This window comes from Denticeps clupeoides, chromosome 18 (genome assembly GCF_900700375.1).
Source record: "Denticeps clupeoides chromosome 18, fDenClu1.1, whole genome shotgun sequence".
Taxonomy (NCBI): Eukaryota; Metazoa; Chordata; class Actinopteri; order Clupeiformes; family Denticipitidae; genus Denticeps; species Denticeps clupeoides.
In genome coordinates, this window is record NC_041724.1 from 6,399,107 (window position 1) to 6,416,879 (window position 17,773).

At 49.9% G+C, this 17,773-nt stretch overlaps 2 protein-coding genes across 2 annotated transcripts; both read left to right on the plus strand.

Moving 5' to 3' along the window:
• The first annotated feature begins 970 nt into the window (after positions 1-970).
• On the plus strand, positions 971-3,281 carry LOC114767949 (UPF0461 protein C5orf24 homolog). Its single transcript, XM_028959914.1, has 2 exons — positions 971-1,182; positions 1,832-3,281. The coding sequence occupies exon 2, from the start codon at positions 1,835-1,837 to the stop codon at positions 2,426-2,428; it is 594 nt and encodes a 197-aa protein (XP_028815747.1). The 5' UTR covers positions 971-1,182; positions 1,832-1,834; the 3' UTR covers positions 2,429-3,281.
• An 893-nt stretch (positions 3,282-4,174) lies between these two features.
• On the plus strand, positions 4,175-17,325 carry LOC114767947 (histone-lysine N-methyltransferase, H3 lysine-36 and H4 lysine-20 specific-like). The gene is given in 24 exon segments (XM_028959910.1): positions 4,175-4,307; positions 5,399-5,574; positions 5,576-6,241; positions 6,413-6,554; positions 6,695-6,867; positions 7,166-8,684; positions 8,803-8,915; positions 9,192-9,390; positions 9,476-9,567; positions 9,654-9,711; positions 9,821-9,972; positions 10,161-10,280; positions 10,824-10,947; positions 11,067-11,267; positions 12,114-12,293; positions 12,482-12,638; positions 12,754-12,959; positions 13,133-13,245; positions 13,347-13,616; positions 13,768-13,884; positions 13,961-14,102; positions 14,180-14,286; positions 14,397-14,598; positions 14,951-17,325. Coding segments are annotated over 24 exon segments (6,042 nt in total). The 5' UTR covers positions 4,175-4,189; the 3' UTR covers positions 15,646-17,325.
• Positions 17,326-17,773: the final 448 nt, after the last annotated feature.

Genomic DNA, 17,773 nt, shown 5'->3' on the forward strand with positions numbered 1-17,773 from the left:
GGTTCAAATCCCACTTACTACCATTGTGTCCCTGAGCAAGACACTTAACCCTAAATTGGTCCGGGGGGGGGGGGGGGGGGGGGGGGGGGACTGTCCCTGTAACTACTGATTGTAAGTTGGTAAAAGCTATAAATGAAGCACATGATGGATTTTCAATGAACGTGATCTTGAAGCATTTTTTAAAAGTTAATGCGAATAAGAGCGTCTGCCAATTCATCCTGTTCCCACAGAAGCCAGCCAACAGAAACATATATTCATACCTCTTGCATACATACACCAGATATTTTTTCAAACGTGTTCTTAGACTCCATCCCCAGAATATCATGTGAATTTTTCTGTGAAACTGAAGACCAGCCACGAGGCCTTCAGATGTCATTACATGAAGGTATTATGAAGTGAAAGTTTTATTGAATTGTGTCAAAGTATTATGTGAATTAGTCAAATTTGATCAGCACATTGCAGCACAAACGTTGTTTAATCCGACTAAACGCGTGTTGCAATCGTCAACGCAGACGCATAAGTGGATCTTTTTTTTTTTATTAGGAGGATTAGAAAATCACAGCGGATCGTTCGGTTCTTCTTCTACAAAACGCGGCTTATTCTGATATTGGAAATGCATTTCGATTGCATGAGATTTCACGTATACCGAATGGGAACATTCCCAGGGGTGGAAATACTTTTGCAAGGCACTGGGCGACAGACCTCTGAACTGTGTTATAAAATATGAATAACAGGAAGTCTCCATTTGTGACGCGCCTGGGGTCTCTTCGGCCTCGACCGTGACCAAAATGCAAAGGTAGCGAGCTTTCGTCGCGGAGTCGGTCGCGTTCAGGCCGAAATTCGCTGTTTTTGTTTAAATCCATCGTGCCTTTTGCGTCAAGGCACGAATTTCCTCCTCCGGTCCCGCGCATGCGCGCCGCTCCTTCCTACAATATTCGGGTTTTTTTTTTTTTTTTTTTTTGAGCGAAAATGTCTGCCCCTCGGATTTAAAGCCGACGGCACCAGGGGGGCTGAACGCGGGCCAAATGGACGGGGCGAAGCCGCGATCTTCGGCCGAAACGCAGCCGTGAGGTTCCGCGGTGGGCCGAGCGCCGTCGTGCATCGGAAAATGGTCGCGCTGCGCGGACGGGAGCCCAGTTTCACACTTGACCCCCTTCACCCCGCGATCTGCGCGTCGTTGAGGTAAAAAAAAAGAAAAGAAAGAAAGTCCCTTTCTTTTGTTTTTCCGTTTTTTTGTTTTTTTTTGTTCTTTCTCTCTGACGCGCCTCCCCTCCCCGCGGAATCGCTTTGCGCGGACGCGGCCTTGTGGCGGAAATTCTGCAGCCTCGTACCCCGCGTCGCTCGAGTCGTCGTGCGTTTCGTCCGTCGCGGTTTTTTTTTTTTTTTTTTTTTTCCCCGCACGCGCGAATCCACGCAAAACTAAGAAAACGTGGACCGACATCGACACGCATTACGTAAAGCTCGTCTGTGCGCAAAGACCCGGTTTACTGTGCCGGGTGTGGGTCTTTGCTTTGTTGCATCCCGCATCCTGCAAATATATTGAACTTCTCTTGCTAAACCAGTTCCATTTATTTAATAGTAAGTAATAAACTAACATTTTTACACCATGTATAGGAACAATATATATATTTATATATATGGCGGAAGTGATGCAAGAGTGTTGCTTTTGTAACGTAAAAAGCTTGCTAGAGCAACCACTGCCACAAGAGTTTCCTTTTTTTATATATTTGCATGTTTTGTTGTTTCTCTCTACGATGCATGAATAGTATGTTCTTTAAAAAAAAGGCCCAGATGCATATCGCATTTACATTTGTCACTGTATTCTTTACAGAAAATGATGCACCAAGTGGCCAGCAGCAGTGACTATGGTCTGGGTGGCCTTTCCGAGGAAGTCCCGCATCCCACCAGTCACTTTGAGCTCTGCACCTCCCAGTCCAGCAAATTCTACTCCCCGCCGCCCTCTCTGCAGCTGCCTCTGAGCAATCTGCCCCCGCTGCCCCAGAGCATGTTGAAGCCGATGTCCTGCCAGATGCAGGACGCCCCTGCCGACTTTCATCCCCAGGCGGTGAGGATGAGGAGCGCCGAGGCGCCCGAGAGCTCCAAGAAGAAGAAGGGCGCTGGAAAGTCGGGAAGGAGAGGCAGGCCCTCGGGCACCACCAAGTCTGCCGGCTACCGGACGAGCACGGGCCGTCCGCCGGGCACCACCAGGGCCGCGGGCTTCAAAACCAGCCCGGGGAGGCCGCTGGGCACCACGAAAGCCGCGGGCTACAAGGTCAGCCCCGGCAGGCCCCCCGGCAGCATCAAGACACTGGCGCGACTCAGTAAACTAGAATACAGCCCGTGCAACGGCGCGCCTTTCTCCTACGCCATGATGCAGAAGAGAAGTTTGTGCGAACCTGCTGACAAAGAAAAAGACACTAATGAGTGACGCCTGTTCTTTTTTTTTTTTTTTCCCTTCTTCTTCTTTTTCTATTTATTGTGAGCGAGGAGGGAAGGCTTTGGCGAGGGAAGGGACTGACTTTTCATAGCCAAACTAACACTACGTGTAAGCCTCATCGTAACATCGCCGCGATTCCTTTTTTTTTTTTTTTTTTTAATCTATCCTTTTATCCAAAGAGCATAACCGGGTTCTCTTTATCTCCGTCACGTACGTTATCTCGCCGTACACGCGCGCATGATATTATCCTCGAGAAACAAAGCCACGATATCTGAGCATAAACTTTTTTTTTTTTTTTTTTTTTTTTTTTCCGTTGCCACAAAAACTCGGCAACCCACTTTTCTCGACTAAAACGCTTTAACGTACGGGGGCTTGTTTGCTGACCCGTGGACATCCTGGGCAAAACTGTGGGGGGGGTGGTGGCGGCACTGGAGCATCCACGAGCATCTCTCTCCCCCTCCCTCCTTCTTTCCATAAGTGTTTGTGCCTGTGAGGTATTTGTGACGTCTTTATGCCCATTAAGTGTCGTCCCTAATTTGAAAGGGTTATAAGTGTAAACGGTTGGGTGTGCATAGGCCCGTTTTAAGCGGAGGAATTTTTTTAATGGAAAAGTGTTGCTGTGTTGCTGACATGTTGTAAATACACAAGTTTTCTCTCTTTTTTTTTTTTTGTGTTAAATATACTTTGCACCTAATTTCTTGAAACGTGTTCGCCTTCCTCGGTCGGCTCCGATTTCTTTCCCAAAACTTGTGTTCCTGTTTGCTTTCATCCAAATAACCTGTCAAAAAGTGTTATGGGCAAATGACCACGTGCATTAACCAACAACTTAACGAATAAACGTCATTCCATGTGCACAAGCGGTGTCCCTGGTGCAACAACAAAAGAAAAGTGTCCCTTTCTCTATAATGCCTTTATAACACGCGGAGCGACGGGGGCAGGGATGCCCGCGACCGCGTCCTGAAGCGGCGGGGGGCAGCAGCCGCCTCCGGTACCCGGGCGGCCCGAGTCCGCGGAGCGTCGGCGCGAAACCACACCCGCGACAGGTAACCGGTCGCTCGGGCGCGGAGGGACCCGGCACGGCGCGAAATGTCGGCGCGGCCCGGTGGCGGTTTCGGTGGGGAGGGGAGCGAGGCCTACGCTCATGCGGGGCGGAGGGCGACGCGCCTGCCGGTGCAAATGTCGCTTTTTTAAAAAAAAACACACACACACACACACGTGAGACTTTGTACCATGCGTGGCTGTTTCGGCCCGGGGGGGTTTAATGCTCGTGTCTTTATTTGCGCCGTGGAGCGTGGGGGGGGGGACTGGCGCGTTTCCTGTTGCGCGTCTCCTCGCCTGCAGCGCTGTCGCTTTTCATTCCGGTGTTCCGGTGTTCTGTTTCTTTTTTAAAAAAAAGACTAAAGACACCTCGCCACCCCCCCCCCCCCCCTAGTCGCACGTTTACACGACGCCCCGCACTAAAGCTGTTGGCGTGATTCGTGTTTTATAGTAAAATGCCTCGTTTGACGCTGTTTTCTACGTCGACGCGCCGCGTCGCGGCCTGCTCGTGGAAGCCGGACAACAATGTCCACGTCCGGGCCCATGAACTCGGGACACGCGGCCCCAGGCGCGGCGTGCGTGTCCCCTGGCGGCCCGCACGCGACCATTGCTACCGTCCCACTCCCGTCCCTCCATCCCCGGAACGACCTCGCTCCGTGGGCGCCACGGTAAAATGGAGGAAGTTGCGGCGCCTTTGTTAGGAGAAGGAAACAAATGGCGCGGCGGCGGCGCACCGGGACTCCCCCCCCCATCCCCACACACACACACACACTCCCCGCGCGCCAGGAACCCGCTGGAAACGGTACCGGGCCGAGCGGCTCGTCGCCCAGCGGTACCGTGGGATGGGGCGGGGTGGGGGGGTTCTAACCCGGGCGCCGGGCCGGGGGCACGTCGAGCGCCCCGGTGCACGCATGCAGACTGCGGGGTGGGTGGGGGGAGCTGGTCGGGTCGGGTGGCGATGCCGATTGGTCGAGGAGGGCTGCTCGCCAAGCACCAGTCCGGGGCTCGTTTTAACGCGGACCGGGGGGGCAGCCGACAGCACGCAAACAGTCATGCGTGCTCCGTGGGTTCATGGTTGCAGATGATTTTTTTTTTTTTTTTTTTTTAATTCTTCTATTTTCACCGCACGCGTGAGGGGGGGGACGGGGACGTGTTCCCTTTACAGCACCGGTGTATTTATATAAAATCTCTATATATAAATAGAAGAAAAAAGAGAATAACGCGCGCCGTCGGAAGGCTTTTCTTGTTTCCTGCCGGAGAGACGATGGGGCTGTGAGAGGGGAAGAATGGGTGCCGAGGCCGGGCCTAGTAGAGCCGCCGCCGCCGCCGGGATTTCTGGAGATCCGCTTTCACAAACCGAGAAAAACGACCGCGGCGCCGCCGAACGCCGCCGAGCACTTTTGCTGTCAGCGGCCTGTAAATGGTAAGATTTCGGCGGCTTTTCGCCTTATTGTCGCCGGGCTTCGGCGTGTCGTCGTCCCCCCCTCCGTCTCTCTCTCTCTCTCTCTGTCTTTTTTTTTTTTTTATTATAAACCGGACCGTCGGATCGTCTCCGTGGACGTCGAGCGTGCACGTTTGCCCCCGCCACGGACCTTTATTGCCCGTGGACCGCGTTTTTAATTCATCGCGAGGGCCACGGACGTACGCAGGGCCGTGGATTCGTACCAGATTTCCTGTCTTCTCGTTTCCTCTGACGGCCTGGCCTTGGCTGCTCATTTGTGTTGAGCTAACGAAGCTCAACACATATGGTCATCTTCAACTTTACACACACATATATATATATATACACACACACACACATATGTACATATATACACTTTATATATTTATATACTTTATGCTTTGTTATAGACGACTTTGCATTAATAGTACATTAATTCGAATACTTTCGGTTTAATGATGCATTTGTGCTATTTCTATTAGGACGGAGCCATGACACCATGAACCAGTCGTACAAAGTGGACGTGAGAGATGGCCCGGCCTGTCGCTCCACCCCAGAAGAGCTGCAGACGTCTGGCGGTCGCGTTCGCGGGAGGCAGCCCGGCGGTGCCAAGCGCGCCGCAGGTCGCCCCTCCGCCACGCGCCCCCCCCACCAAATCCGTCTTCGGACACGCGTCGCCCTACGCGCCGTACAATCAAAAGGGCGCCCCTTCCGGCTACAGCCCGCTGAGGCGGCTGCAGGCCCTCACTACCATGGTGAACAGGCCTGACCTTGGCTTGCCGGCAGACAAGGACTTCCACGGCCGGAATGCCGTGCACCTTCATGCGCCCATGGGGCCCGTCGACTTTGGGCCGGCGCAGGTCCACGGTTCCATGTCGTCCAGCAACAACAACCACCACGCGTTGGCGTACGTGAACGCCCGGGATTTAGACAAGAACGGCTTCTCCTCCCTGAGTCCGGACTGCTTCGAACATTCACTCCCGGTCGCCAACGGCGACTTGCATTTTGAATCCACCTTGTTCGACAGCGGCGACGACGAAGACGACGAGGATCGGGAGGAGATGCAGTCGTTGGCAAAGCGCGCGGCGGAGAAGGCAGCTCCCAGCGGCGGGGTTAACTCAAGCACATATAACCAGGAACCCGCTGCCTCTGGCATAGCTGCTAAAAATATGGCGGAGCCAGGCGCGCTGCCCGGCCTCGGCCGGGTCACAGCGGTGGAGCCGGACAGTACGGATGATTTCTCCGACAGCGACTGCGACCTTCCCAGCACCGAGAGGATGTGTGGCTCGGGCCGCGTCTCGCCTAGTGACTCGCATGCAACTCCCGTAAGTAGCCGCCGCGCAGTGCCCGGGCATCCCATAATTCCCCCCGTGCCTGTTTTTTTTTTTTTTTTTTTTAAATTTCGGCACGCGCCAGATGTGTTGTGTCGGGGATTTTTTTATTTTGTTTTTTTTTTTTTTTTTCAATGTTAATTCAACCTGTTCTGAACATTTTAGACAAGTAGTCCAAAGAAGAAGGCCCCCCCTGGAATAAAATACTCAGTAGGCGATGCTGTTTGGGCTAAATTCAACCGAAGACCCTGGTGGCCCTGCCAAGTGACCTGTGATTCACCAAATGGCACCCACACAAAAATGAAAGGTTATTACGCTGTTCTAATTGTTACTGTTAATTGATGATGATCAGTGGCATGAATCGCAGACAAACTTTTAATGTATCTCAGTTCTGGCTGGTTTTTAAGGGCTACGGTAACCGTGCCGTCACGTCTTGTGGTCTTTCAGAGCCCAGTCGGCGACCGTGCCGCCTTTACTTCCTCAAGACTTTTGGGAAAATTGTAGACCACGCCTGGGTCCCGGGGAAAGCCACATATCCGTTTGAAGGAGGTCACCAGTTCGAAAGCCTTCCGGTGTTGAGACGTAGAGGGAGGCAGAAGGAGAAAGACTACAAATACACTGTAATACACACCCGCAACGACGTTGCCACCACCACCACACACATTGTGATCACCCGCTTCCACAGGATACCGCCGACGGGGCCGCGGGGCGAATGGAGCCTCGGAAAACCAACCAGAGAAACCATGTCGGCGTTATAACGCCGTGTGTGGTGCTATGTAGTAACGAGAGGAGAAAAAAAATAAAAAGTTCCAATTCAGTCCGCATACAGAACCATGTCAGGGCCAGGCTGTCTTTTTTTTTTTTGGACCGCGGCTCTGGACGCGTACGCGCTAACGGGACATTTTCTTATTTCTGTAGATACCCAAGCGTCTCGTGGACTCGTGGAACGCTAGCGTGAAGGAAGCAGAGTCGGCAAAGAAGGACCTTCCCGCCGCTCCCGCGTGGGACTGTGCTTCGGTCTCCCCATCGGCAGCCGACGAGACGGTGGACCCCCCCGCGCCGGCCACCGCATCTTGTACAAATTTGTTTTTGTGCAACGGAAACGAGCTGTCCTCCAAGATCCTGGCGCCGGCGAAAGACGGTCGAAAAAAGAAGCCTCAGAACCACCCGAAGTTGTCGCGCTCCAAAGAGGACTTCCGAAGGACCGCCGTGCCGTTGGACCTGACGAAAACGGGGCCCTCGGACGGTCCTTACTCCGACATCGATTCCGTACCGAGGATTCTTTGCCCCAAGCGCTCGGAGGAGCCGCCGCCGTGTGCCAGTAAGAAGCCCGGCAAAGCGCCTCGTGCGGAGGACGCCGCGAGGAGCTGCAAGGGCATCTCGCCGGGCCTCACCGACATAGTGATCAAAAAGGTCGCCCAAAACGAGAGGAAGGCCAACTCCGCGCACTTCCGAAACGCCGCGAGCGCGCACTCGCAACTCCTCCCCGCCAGCAGCGGCCTGATGACGAGGGCCCTGAGAGCCACCGAGGGGGCGGAGCTCGGCGACGAGGCGCTCCCCCCGGGCAAGGGGGACGTTTCGCCGCCGAGGGACGCACGGCACCGGACCGGCAGGAACCACGTCCATAACGGATCCTCGGTCAGGGCCGAGGAGCGGCGCGTGAAAAAAGAGACCTTCTTTTCCTCCTCGTCCTCCTCGTCCTCCCCATCGCTGCCCGTCTCCCCCGTCGGTTCCTACGAAGACGCCAAGGAGCTTTCGTTCAATTCCTTCGTTAAGGAGGAGCTGGACGCGGAAGAGGCGTCCCCCCGGCCCGAGTCCAGCTACCACTTCAGCACCTTCCTGATGCTCCTCAAGGACCTGCACGACACCAGAGAGAAGGAGGGCAAACCCCTGACCCTGCCCCACCCTCCCGCCGCCACGCTCATCAAAGAGGAGCCCTCGCTCATCCCGCCGGCGGACGACTGCGCGGACCCGAGCCTCGGCGAGGCGGACTGTGCGCCGGGGACCAAAGAGCAGAACGGCAAAAAAGCGGCCGGGTCCAAAAACCCCCACCCCAAAGCTAACAGGGTCAGGCCCGCGGCCAAAAGGGACGCCCCGAACACCGAAGGCCGGGCGGTCTCCGGCGCGGGCAACCAGCTGAACGCGCAGCAGTGTTCGGCAGCGTTAGATGCACTCGAGCTGGGACCGTCGCTTCCCGGCGGGCCGTCCGGCTCTCGTGACGCCGCCGAGAAGAGCGCCCTCGCCAAGGTGGCCCCGAAAAAGCGGTGGCAGACGTTCGAGCCCGTGGCCGGGAAGCCTTTGCGGCAGAAGGGCCACGAGCCGATTTTGCCTACTGACCAGGCTCTGGCAAAGCCTCCCTCTGAGTCAAACGGGATTTTCAAAGAGGGCCTCCAGAATTCCCAAGACTCGGAAACGAGTGAAAAGAAAGAGGCCTCAGGTGAGGTTACGGTTGTCAGCATGTTTCGCGATGGCCGGTGGTGTGTTGAACGAAACAAAACGAAATATATATATATAAATATATATATATATATATTCGTTTTTTCTTTTTTTTTTAGAAAACAAAAGACTTCGGAAGCCGAGTAAAAGGCTTCTTGAGTGGACCGAAGAGTACGAACAGATTTTCTCCACCAAAAAGAAAGCGAAGAAAGCGCAAGAGCCAATCAAAGCGGTAACGTATTTGTTCGGGACTTTTCCTTATGAACTGTCCACAAGCTTTAATGGAACCAACCTTAAAAGAGCCAAATTTCACATTTCGTGAATGGTTTGATAAGCAGTTGGGGTAAAGTTCACAATATTGCTCACTTCCTTGTGATGAAAATCAAAAATCCAAACTTGGAAAAGGCTGTAATGGTTTGAACGCCGCCATTATGAACTCATATGCAACGTGACCAAACGTTAGTCTTACTTTACTCATTTTCTTTCTTCTTTTCGCGTCACGACGCAGGGGCTGTTAGACGACACTATCGTGGGCCTGCAGACGGCGGGGCAGGTGACACCCGACTACCTGAGGTCAGTGTCTGTCGAGCAGGCCTCACCGTCGGCAGATCAGGCTTCTGAAGAAGCCGATGTCTTTTCTGAGCCACTGAGCCCTGCAGCGGAAGCTCCGCTGTGGGACGAAGATCCCGCCGTGAACCAGGAGGCGTGTAAGGGAGCATTTCGTTGCCTGAAAGTGAAATTTTTGGTGAAATTAGATACTGAAATATTTGCCGATTTTTTTTTTTTCTTCAGTCGGCTCAGACAGAAAAAGGCAAAGGAAACTGTCCCACAAAGTTCTTAATTGCACCATTGACGAGGAGCCCATTAGAATCCAAAAGAAGAAGGTAATAATTTTGGCCAGAACATGCAGACAAGAAAAGTTTTTGTTTTTTTTTTATGGTCTTGGTCTCAATTACTTCTTGTCTTATAGAAGTCTTTAAAGAAAGACCCTCCTGTGTCCAGCCAATCCAGTCATTTTCCCACTTCAGGTGAGCACTTCTTCAGGCGCCTGTTTTTCAAACATTAAAATCTCTTCAGTTGCCTGGGTGAATTCAGACCAGGGAAAAAAAAAAACCAGCGATCATTTGTCCTCCTCAGCCTTCACACATCAGCACTTAGAGCCAGAAGAGGGGAGTGATGGGACGGCGTCGTCTCCCATTCCGCTCAAGGCCAGCGCGTCAGAGGATGTGGAGGAGCAAAGCCTGGACAGAGCGAAGGACGAGGCTGAGCTACATGTGAACGGAGATGAGGCAGGGGCGCTTTTTATATTGCTTTTTACCAAGGCAATGTAATCTGTGAATCGCCCTTGAGCATTTATCATCCTAACTGCATAAATACAGGTTCCTTACATAAGTTCAGAAACGCATAAAGCTGCAAAGCCACTTACATTGAGCCTGGTTGTCAATAAATGTCGTTTAATGTCGTAATGTCATTCCAGGCCTTCGCCATGAGCCTCATGTTATCTCAGGAGTCGCCTCCCGGTGATATGGCGACATCCAGCAAGAGGCAGCTTGGCGAGCGAGGCGGCGGAGCCTCGCTGAAGGAGAATGTTTGTCAGGTGAGTTTTTCGCTTCACAAGTGCTGCAATGTTTGACCCCTGAAACGCCCATGTGGCTTGGTAGCAGCCTGGATGGTAACACACTCGCGTACGAACCAGAAGAACCCGAAAAAAAGTCACATGTTCGGGATAAAGGGTCTCCGCTAAGTGCCGTAAATGTGATGTACGCGTTTTGGTTGCAAACATTAAAACCCGCACGTCAGGTACACATTACATTTCACGATGGTATACTTTATCTTTCAACCCGCTATACATGTGTGTAACAAATAGTGAATAACACTCACATTAACTTGTTGCAGAAGTGACATTAAACTATGACATCATACAGAATCGGAAATAAGGAGAAACGTGTCTTTCTGTGTCTATTTGGTTTACTATAGTCTTACTATACAGTCTAGCTCTCACATATTTAAAGAGGATGCGTAGTTGCATTCAGTGGAAACTGAAGAAGACCCTTCCTTGCAGTAATAGGACCAAGCGTGTACAGCTCTATACTAGCAAATGGGCGAAGCAGTGTGGCATTTTGTGTTTTGCCATTCACAGATTTGTGAGAAACCCGGGGAGCTGCTCTTGTGTGAGGGTCAGTGCTGTGGAGCTTTTCACCTGCAGTGTATCGGCCTCACCGAAGCCCCCAAGGGACGTTTCATCTGCCACGAATGCTCCACCGGTACAAGTCGTCTAATCATCTGTCCACTCTCCTGTGCTTTCAGACGGTAGAGGACCTTGTTAGGTTATGTCCTGTGTCTGTATGTGTATAGGTAATGTGTATGTACGTGTTCTCTCCAGATTTGCACGCCTGCTTCGTGTGTAAGGAGAGCGGTGAAGATGTCAGGCGCTGTATGATTCCCGTCTGTGGAAAGTTCTACCACATGGACTGCATTCTCAAGTACAGCCCCACCATTTCCCAGAACCGTGGGTTCCGCTGCTCGTTACATGTCTGCCTGTCCTGCTTCATCACAAACCCGGCCAACCCCTCCGTCTCCAAAGGTGGGTGACAATGCTGCTTGTGTGACGTGTAAGTTGATCGTTTTACTGGGACAGTCCCTGAATAAGAAGTGGATGAAAAGTAGCACACAATATACAATATATGATATATTATATTTATGGTATATTCACAATAATGGTGAACATAAGGGGAGTCGCAGTAACTTGGACCCGGGCGTGGCCAGGGGGGGACTCAACTGCTCCACCTAACGCATTATCGCTTCTATTGCACTCACACCTTCACCTATCGCCGCAAAATTGTGCATCTCATTACGAGCAACTCATGAAACCATCACAATCAACAGGTCTGCCCAACCGGAAGTGGGATAATGTGAATTGTTTAATTTTCTCCTAGCGCTGCCGGATTCATTCCAAATTTGGCCTGTATGTAGTTCACCAGGTGAATTTTTTTTTTTTATAATGGAAAGCTGACAAAAGGTACATGTCATTTTTTGGTAGATAAAAAAATTAGGAAATTACACTAAATTGTCATGTTGAAAGAAAAATTCTGTCTCCTTATAGGATCACATCCACTTTGCACTATTTTGGAGTAAGCAGCTTTTTAAATCCAGTTCAATCTACATACACCAGACTTGGTAAACATCTGTGTGATCTCAAGCTGAACATATTTCCAATTCACACGCATAAGCAAAATTGCACAGGACATGGTTTTGCTCATGTGGTCATGGATAGCATGCTCTGGCTTTGCGTGTTCTAGTGTCCCCTTAACATTGTCGTGTATACAGGGTGTCCCTGAGATGGAAAAAAATGTTTATGGGACTTTAGTAGGATGTTCATTTGTTTGCTACGATATCAGATGTCTGGACCCTGTTTTGTTCCTCACGGCAGGTCGTCTCACCCGTTGTGTTCGATGTCCTGTGGCGTACCACGCAAATGACTACTGTATGGCTGCTGGGAGCGTGCAACTGGCCAACAACAGCATCCTCTGTCCCAATCATTTCGCCCCACGCAAAGGCTGCCGCAACCATGAGCACATTAACGTCAGCTGGTGCTTCGTCTGCTCCGAGGGTCGGTTGCTTTTCCTTTTTTGTTTGGCTTTAGTTTTTACTTAAGCCAGCACATTTGTTAAAGCACATTCTAAGTCACTCTGGCTAAGGGGCGTCTGCCAAACAACACAAATGTAAATGACGTAAATGTGCTTACATGTAAGAGGTCTCTGTCTTGCGTGATATGAGCAAACCCTTGTTTTGCTGAAGGGGGGAGTCTTCTCTGCTGTGAGTCTTGTCCTGCTGCCTTCCACCGTGAGTGTCTCAACATCGACATGCCCATGGGCAGCTGGTTCTGCAATGACTGTCGTGCTGGGAAGAAACCCCATTTCAAGGACATTTTGTGGGTCAAAGTTGGTCGATACAGGTCGGTGAGCCTCCAGCACTGTATCTGCTGGGAGAACAATTTTGCGCTTTTTAATATTTTTTCATTGGGTGTTGCTGTTTCGTTTTTTTTTACTATTTCTCTGTCCGCCTCACAGATGGTGGCCTGCTGAAGTCAGCCACCTTCGTAACGTTCCTGAGAACATACTGAGGATGAAGCATGAGGTTGGAGAGTTCCCGGTTCATTTCTTCGGCTCCAAAGATTATGTGTGGACTTACCAGGCACGGGTCTTCCCTTATATGGAAGGAGATGCCAATAACAAGGAGAAGATGGGGAAGGGTGCTGATGCCATCTACAAGAAAGGTACTGGTGCACACTGGGATGACAGAAAGGTTCCCGTGTTCCAAAGTGTCTCATCCAATGAATGGCCGGTTTGGACCATTTGGAAGGACAGTTAATCATTATCATCAACATTATCTATGACAAAATCGCGTCTTATATGTGTTGTATTTGATTCCTGGCTTTCTTTGTTTTAGCCCTGAATGAAGCAGCTGAGAGGTTTCGAGAGCTGCAAGCAGAGAAGGAGCTGAGGCAGCTTCAGGAAGACCGGAGGAACGACAAAAAACCTCCTCCGTACAGGCATATAAAGGTAGTGTCACAGGCTGCCCGGAAACGGGACTTGGAGCATCAGTGAAGCGTTAGATGGTCCAGAAGACCATCGTTTTTTAACGTTCTGCTCATTCGCTCCAGGTGAACAGGCCGATCGGCAAGGTCCAGATCTTCACGGCGGACTTGTCGGAGATCCCGCGCTGCAACTGCAAGGAGACGGACGAGAACCCGTGTGGCGTGGACTCCGAGTGCATCAACCGCATGCTGATGTACGAGTGCCACCCCCAGGTGTGTGCGGCGGGGGAGCGCTGCCAGAACCAGTGTTTCACCAAGCGGCAGTACAGCGAGGTGGAGATCTTCAGGACGCTCTCGCGGGGATGGGGGCTGCGCACCGTTGCAGGCATCAAGAAGGTACAACCTTCTCCTTTTGGGTTCGTTTTGAGGCTTATTAAAGGTATTTAAATAAAGGTTAATTTACCGAATTAATCGCTACCCAGGCAACAAGACACGCACATTCTGTGCGCTGCATGCATTTGAATAACGCGGTTATGCATTTCCACAGGGGGCTTTTGTGAACGAGTACGTGGGCGAGGTGATAGATGAGGAGGAATGCCGGGCCAGAATCAAGCACGCACAGGAAAATGACATCTGCAACTTCTACATGCTGACGTTGGACAAAGTACGCGCAGCGCGCGTGTCTCTATTCTTTTTTTCTTGCCGCTTCTGGATTCACACCCCTTCTGTGTTTTCCTCAGGACCGGATCATAGACGCCGGACCCAAGGGCAACCAGTCTCGCTTTATGAACCACTGCTGCCAGCCCAACTGTGAGACCCAAAAGTGGACAGTGAACGGGGACACTAGAGTGGGACTCTTTGCCCTAGAGGACGTCCCAGCTGGTGAGACACGATCTTGTTTTTTTTTCCGCTTTTCTTCTTCTGACTTTTTTAACTTACTACTGCTTTTAATACTAAAGGTCTGGAGCTCACCTTCAACTACAATTTGGAGTGTCTGGGAAACGGGAAGACCGTGTGTAAATGTGGAGCATCCAACTGCAGCGGGTTCTTGGGCGTTAGACCAAAGGTATTACTCATGTGTGAAGTTGGCTTAAAGTGCACGTCCTTTCGATAGAATTTAGCAATGTTGAACACAAAGCAAGTTTCGATCGATCGGCGCATTCTCATCTGCTGCAGAACCAGCCTTCTGCCGAGGACAAGGGCCGCAAGCTGAAGAAGAGGCTTCCCGGCAAGCGCAAGAATAGGTTGGAGGTCACTAAAAAGCGCGAAGACGAGTGCTTTGAATGTGGTGACGGGGGACAGATCGTGTCCTGCAAGAAACCTGGGTGCCCGAAGGTCTACCATGCGGACTGTCTGAAGTTGTCCAAGAGACCTGCAGGTCAGAGACCAAATTTTCAGAAACTCGACGTTTGTTACACTCGACACAAGAAGAGTCAAATTTAGCCTTCGCCAGTTGTGCCTTTGCAAAAAATAATGTCAAATTTGTGTGGGGATTAGTGGCACTGTTAAAATGACTTTAGTGTGTAATTCATGGTCTGTGGAATATAAATTGACTGGGATCGGTGACCTGTCCCACATTCTCACTGTGTCCTACACAGACGTACTACTTATCCTACATTTGGTGTGTTTGCATCTTCGCCCATTTCTTGTCTTTTTCTTTCCTTATTATGATGACATTAGTAAAAACCTGGATGCATGAAAATGTGATTTGGTCATTGTTTTACTTCCAGGCCAGTGGGAGTGTCCTTGGCACCAGTGTGACGTCTGTGGCAAGGAGGCAGCCTCGTTCTGTGAGATGTGTCCCAGCTCCTTCTGCAAGCAGCACCGCGACGGCATGCTCTTCATTTCCAAGCTGGACGGCCGCCTGTCGTGCAACGAGCATGACCCTTGTAGCTCTGACCCCCTGGAGCCTGGCGAGATCCGGGAATATGTCCCCGCCCCCGCCTCTTCCAGGGCGATGGCTGGCACACCCTCAACTCTTCCGATCCAAGCCAGGTTAGGCCAGCCAGCCTTAACGCCCACCTCCAAAATCTTCCTGCCCAACGCTGGCAAACCCACTTACAGACCTTCCGGGGTGCTTGTGTCCAGCGTGGAGGACGATGACGCGGTGTTGTCACCAGCGCCCCCCTCCAAAGACAATAAAGATGAAGATGAGGAGGACGATGATGGAGAAGTGATAGAAGGTGTGGTGGATGAGGATGATTTGGAGGAGGAGGAAGAAGAGGAGGAGGAGGAGGTGGAGGTGGTGGAGGAGGAGGAGGAGGAAGATGAAGACGAGCATGACTATGAAGAGGAGGGGTTTGATGACGAGGACCAAGGGGACTTTGGGTCAGATTGGGATGACTTGGAACTGGCACCAGACTTGGGGGAAGTGGAGAGGCTAGAGCAGGAGGAGTGGGAAGAGGTGATTGAAGGAGGGAAGTGAACTCTTGTCTCCATGGCACCGGTCAGGCGAAGCCCCGCCCATATGGGTGAGAAACAAACGCAGCCCAGATGGACGCACAAAGCTTTCACAACGAGTCTGCTGGTACCACCTTGCCTTCTTTGCCCAAATCCATTTGGGAGCATCTTCTCAAGGGATTGGAACTGGTGCTACAGGACTGACTGTACAGTCCTTTAGTGAAAACGACTTGGTCTGGTGCTGTTTTGCGTGTTGGTTGTTTTTTTGTTTTTTTTCTTCATCTTTTTCCTTCGCAAACCTGTTTACATTTTCTCTGGAAATCATGGAAGTGAAGAACCTCAGCCGGGTGTCGGGTGCAGACGGAACCATCCTCTGGCTAACACTGCACACAGTGTCTTAAATGTCTGTTGTCGTTTGGTTTTTTTTTTTCCAAACTATTTTTCATTGGTTTTTCATTGATCGGTACAGTATGCAGTTTCCCTTTAGTTTTAAGAAAAAGCAACGTTCGCAGTTTGCGCTGCTTGTGCATTCAGCACACAAACAACATTCCATCTGACGAGTTTCTGTCGTATTACCATCTTTTTAAATGGTTTAGGTGCTATGCTACGATTAACATGACTACTGCGTATGGAGAGAATTTACGTCGCTCATCCTAAATTTGTCCATTAATCATGAATTTATTCATCATTCACGAAAACACGGTTATTTGTTAGGGTCTGCACTTTTGCCCACAGTGGTTTACAGCGGTTGAAAAAGAGTTGTGCAAACTGTGTATGATTATTTATTATTTTGGGCCATATTCAGGAAACTCATCATGCACAGAATAAGCCTGTACTGGTCACGAATGTACGCTGCTGTATTGATTTCACCCCAGATGAAAATGTTTTTCAAATTTGAGTTTCAATGCACTAAATGCTATAATTTATTACAAATCACGACTCCCTTTCATCATGAAGTCTCTCTTAATCATAAGCTTTGTGAAGAAGAAACCAAGATTTGAAAAAAAAAAAGGAAAATTTTAGTCATTTTAAAGTTGTGACTCTAATGTTTTTTTTTTTTTAGGTTTTCCTGGTCCCTTTTTACTGTTTGGACATGATTTTTGGGGATCAACACCGTTTTTGGCACCCGTTGTATGTTAAGGCATAAGTAATGAAACCTTGCAGTTTTGTATTCCACTCATAAAGAAAATGTAGATTTTATTACAAAAAAAAAAAAAAAAACAGTTTTTGCATTCTTAGTTATAGTTCAAATGTACATTTTTAATGGAACAGAATTCTCTTCCATGTCTGTGCTCTGTAATCTTCTCCTGTTTTGTTCCGGTTTTGTGTTTTCAGACTTTGTCCGCCTGTGGGCCTTACTATCACCAACACTCACGTCTTTTTTTTGTTCAGTGTGTTTTTCTCTTTTTATAGTCACAGTGTCAGAAAGTCAGCCTGCTTGTGGCAGAAACACACTTGGGTTCGTCTCTGTATTTATGAATATTTTAATATCTTTCCTCCACAGATGTTTTTATTCATTTTTATCGTGTTTGTGGTAAATCAGCTGCTCTACTTCAGCATCCGTTAGCCCCGTTGTTCCTTTTCTGGGGAAATAAGAAACATGAAAAAAGATTTTCAGAGGGAAGTTGGGAACAAATTCTGTTGCCATGAACTGTACTGTACTCCCCTCTGTATGATAAATATTAAAAGTAAAAGTTTATATATATATACGACTATCTCGAGTCCTTTTTTTTTACCTGACCATCATACCCGTAAATACTTCTTGTATTGTCCTAACTTATACGTACTTTTCAGGTTAAAGGAAAAGTGTCACTGTTTTTTTGTATTTTTTGAAGACATTCTTGACATTACATTAGCAAACACTCCCCATAACTATTATTGTTTTGCCATGGATCTTGGGTCCTTGTTGGGAGCTACACATCAGCAAGCTTATGTACAGAAAAATACAAAAAGAATACCACATTGAGTGCAGTTGCGATGCTGTAGGTGTTTTTAGCGGTGTGACAGTTCAGCGGCTGGGTCGGTGATGGGAAAGAAACTGGTCCTAGTCTGCAGCCTCGTAGGACTTAAGTGAATGCAAAATTTCACCAATGCTTCATTCCCGCTGAAATAGATGAATACATGAGTCATTAAATAATAAAATATGTCATAAA

Excerpts from the sequence above, each read along its gene's own strand:
- LOC114767949 (XM_028959914.1), top strand. The coding sequence starts at position 1,835 with ATGATGCACCAAGTGGCCAGCAGCAGTGACTATGGTCTGGGTGGCCTT.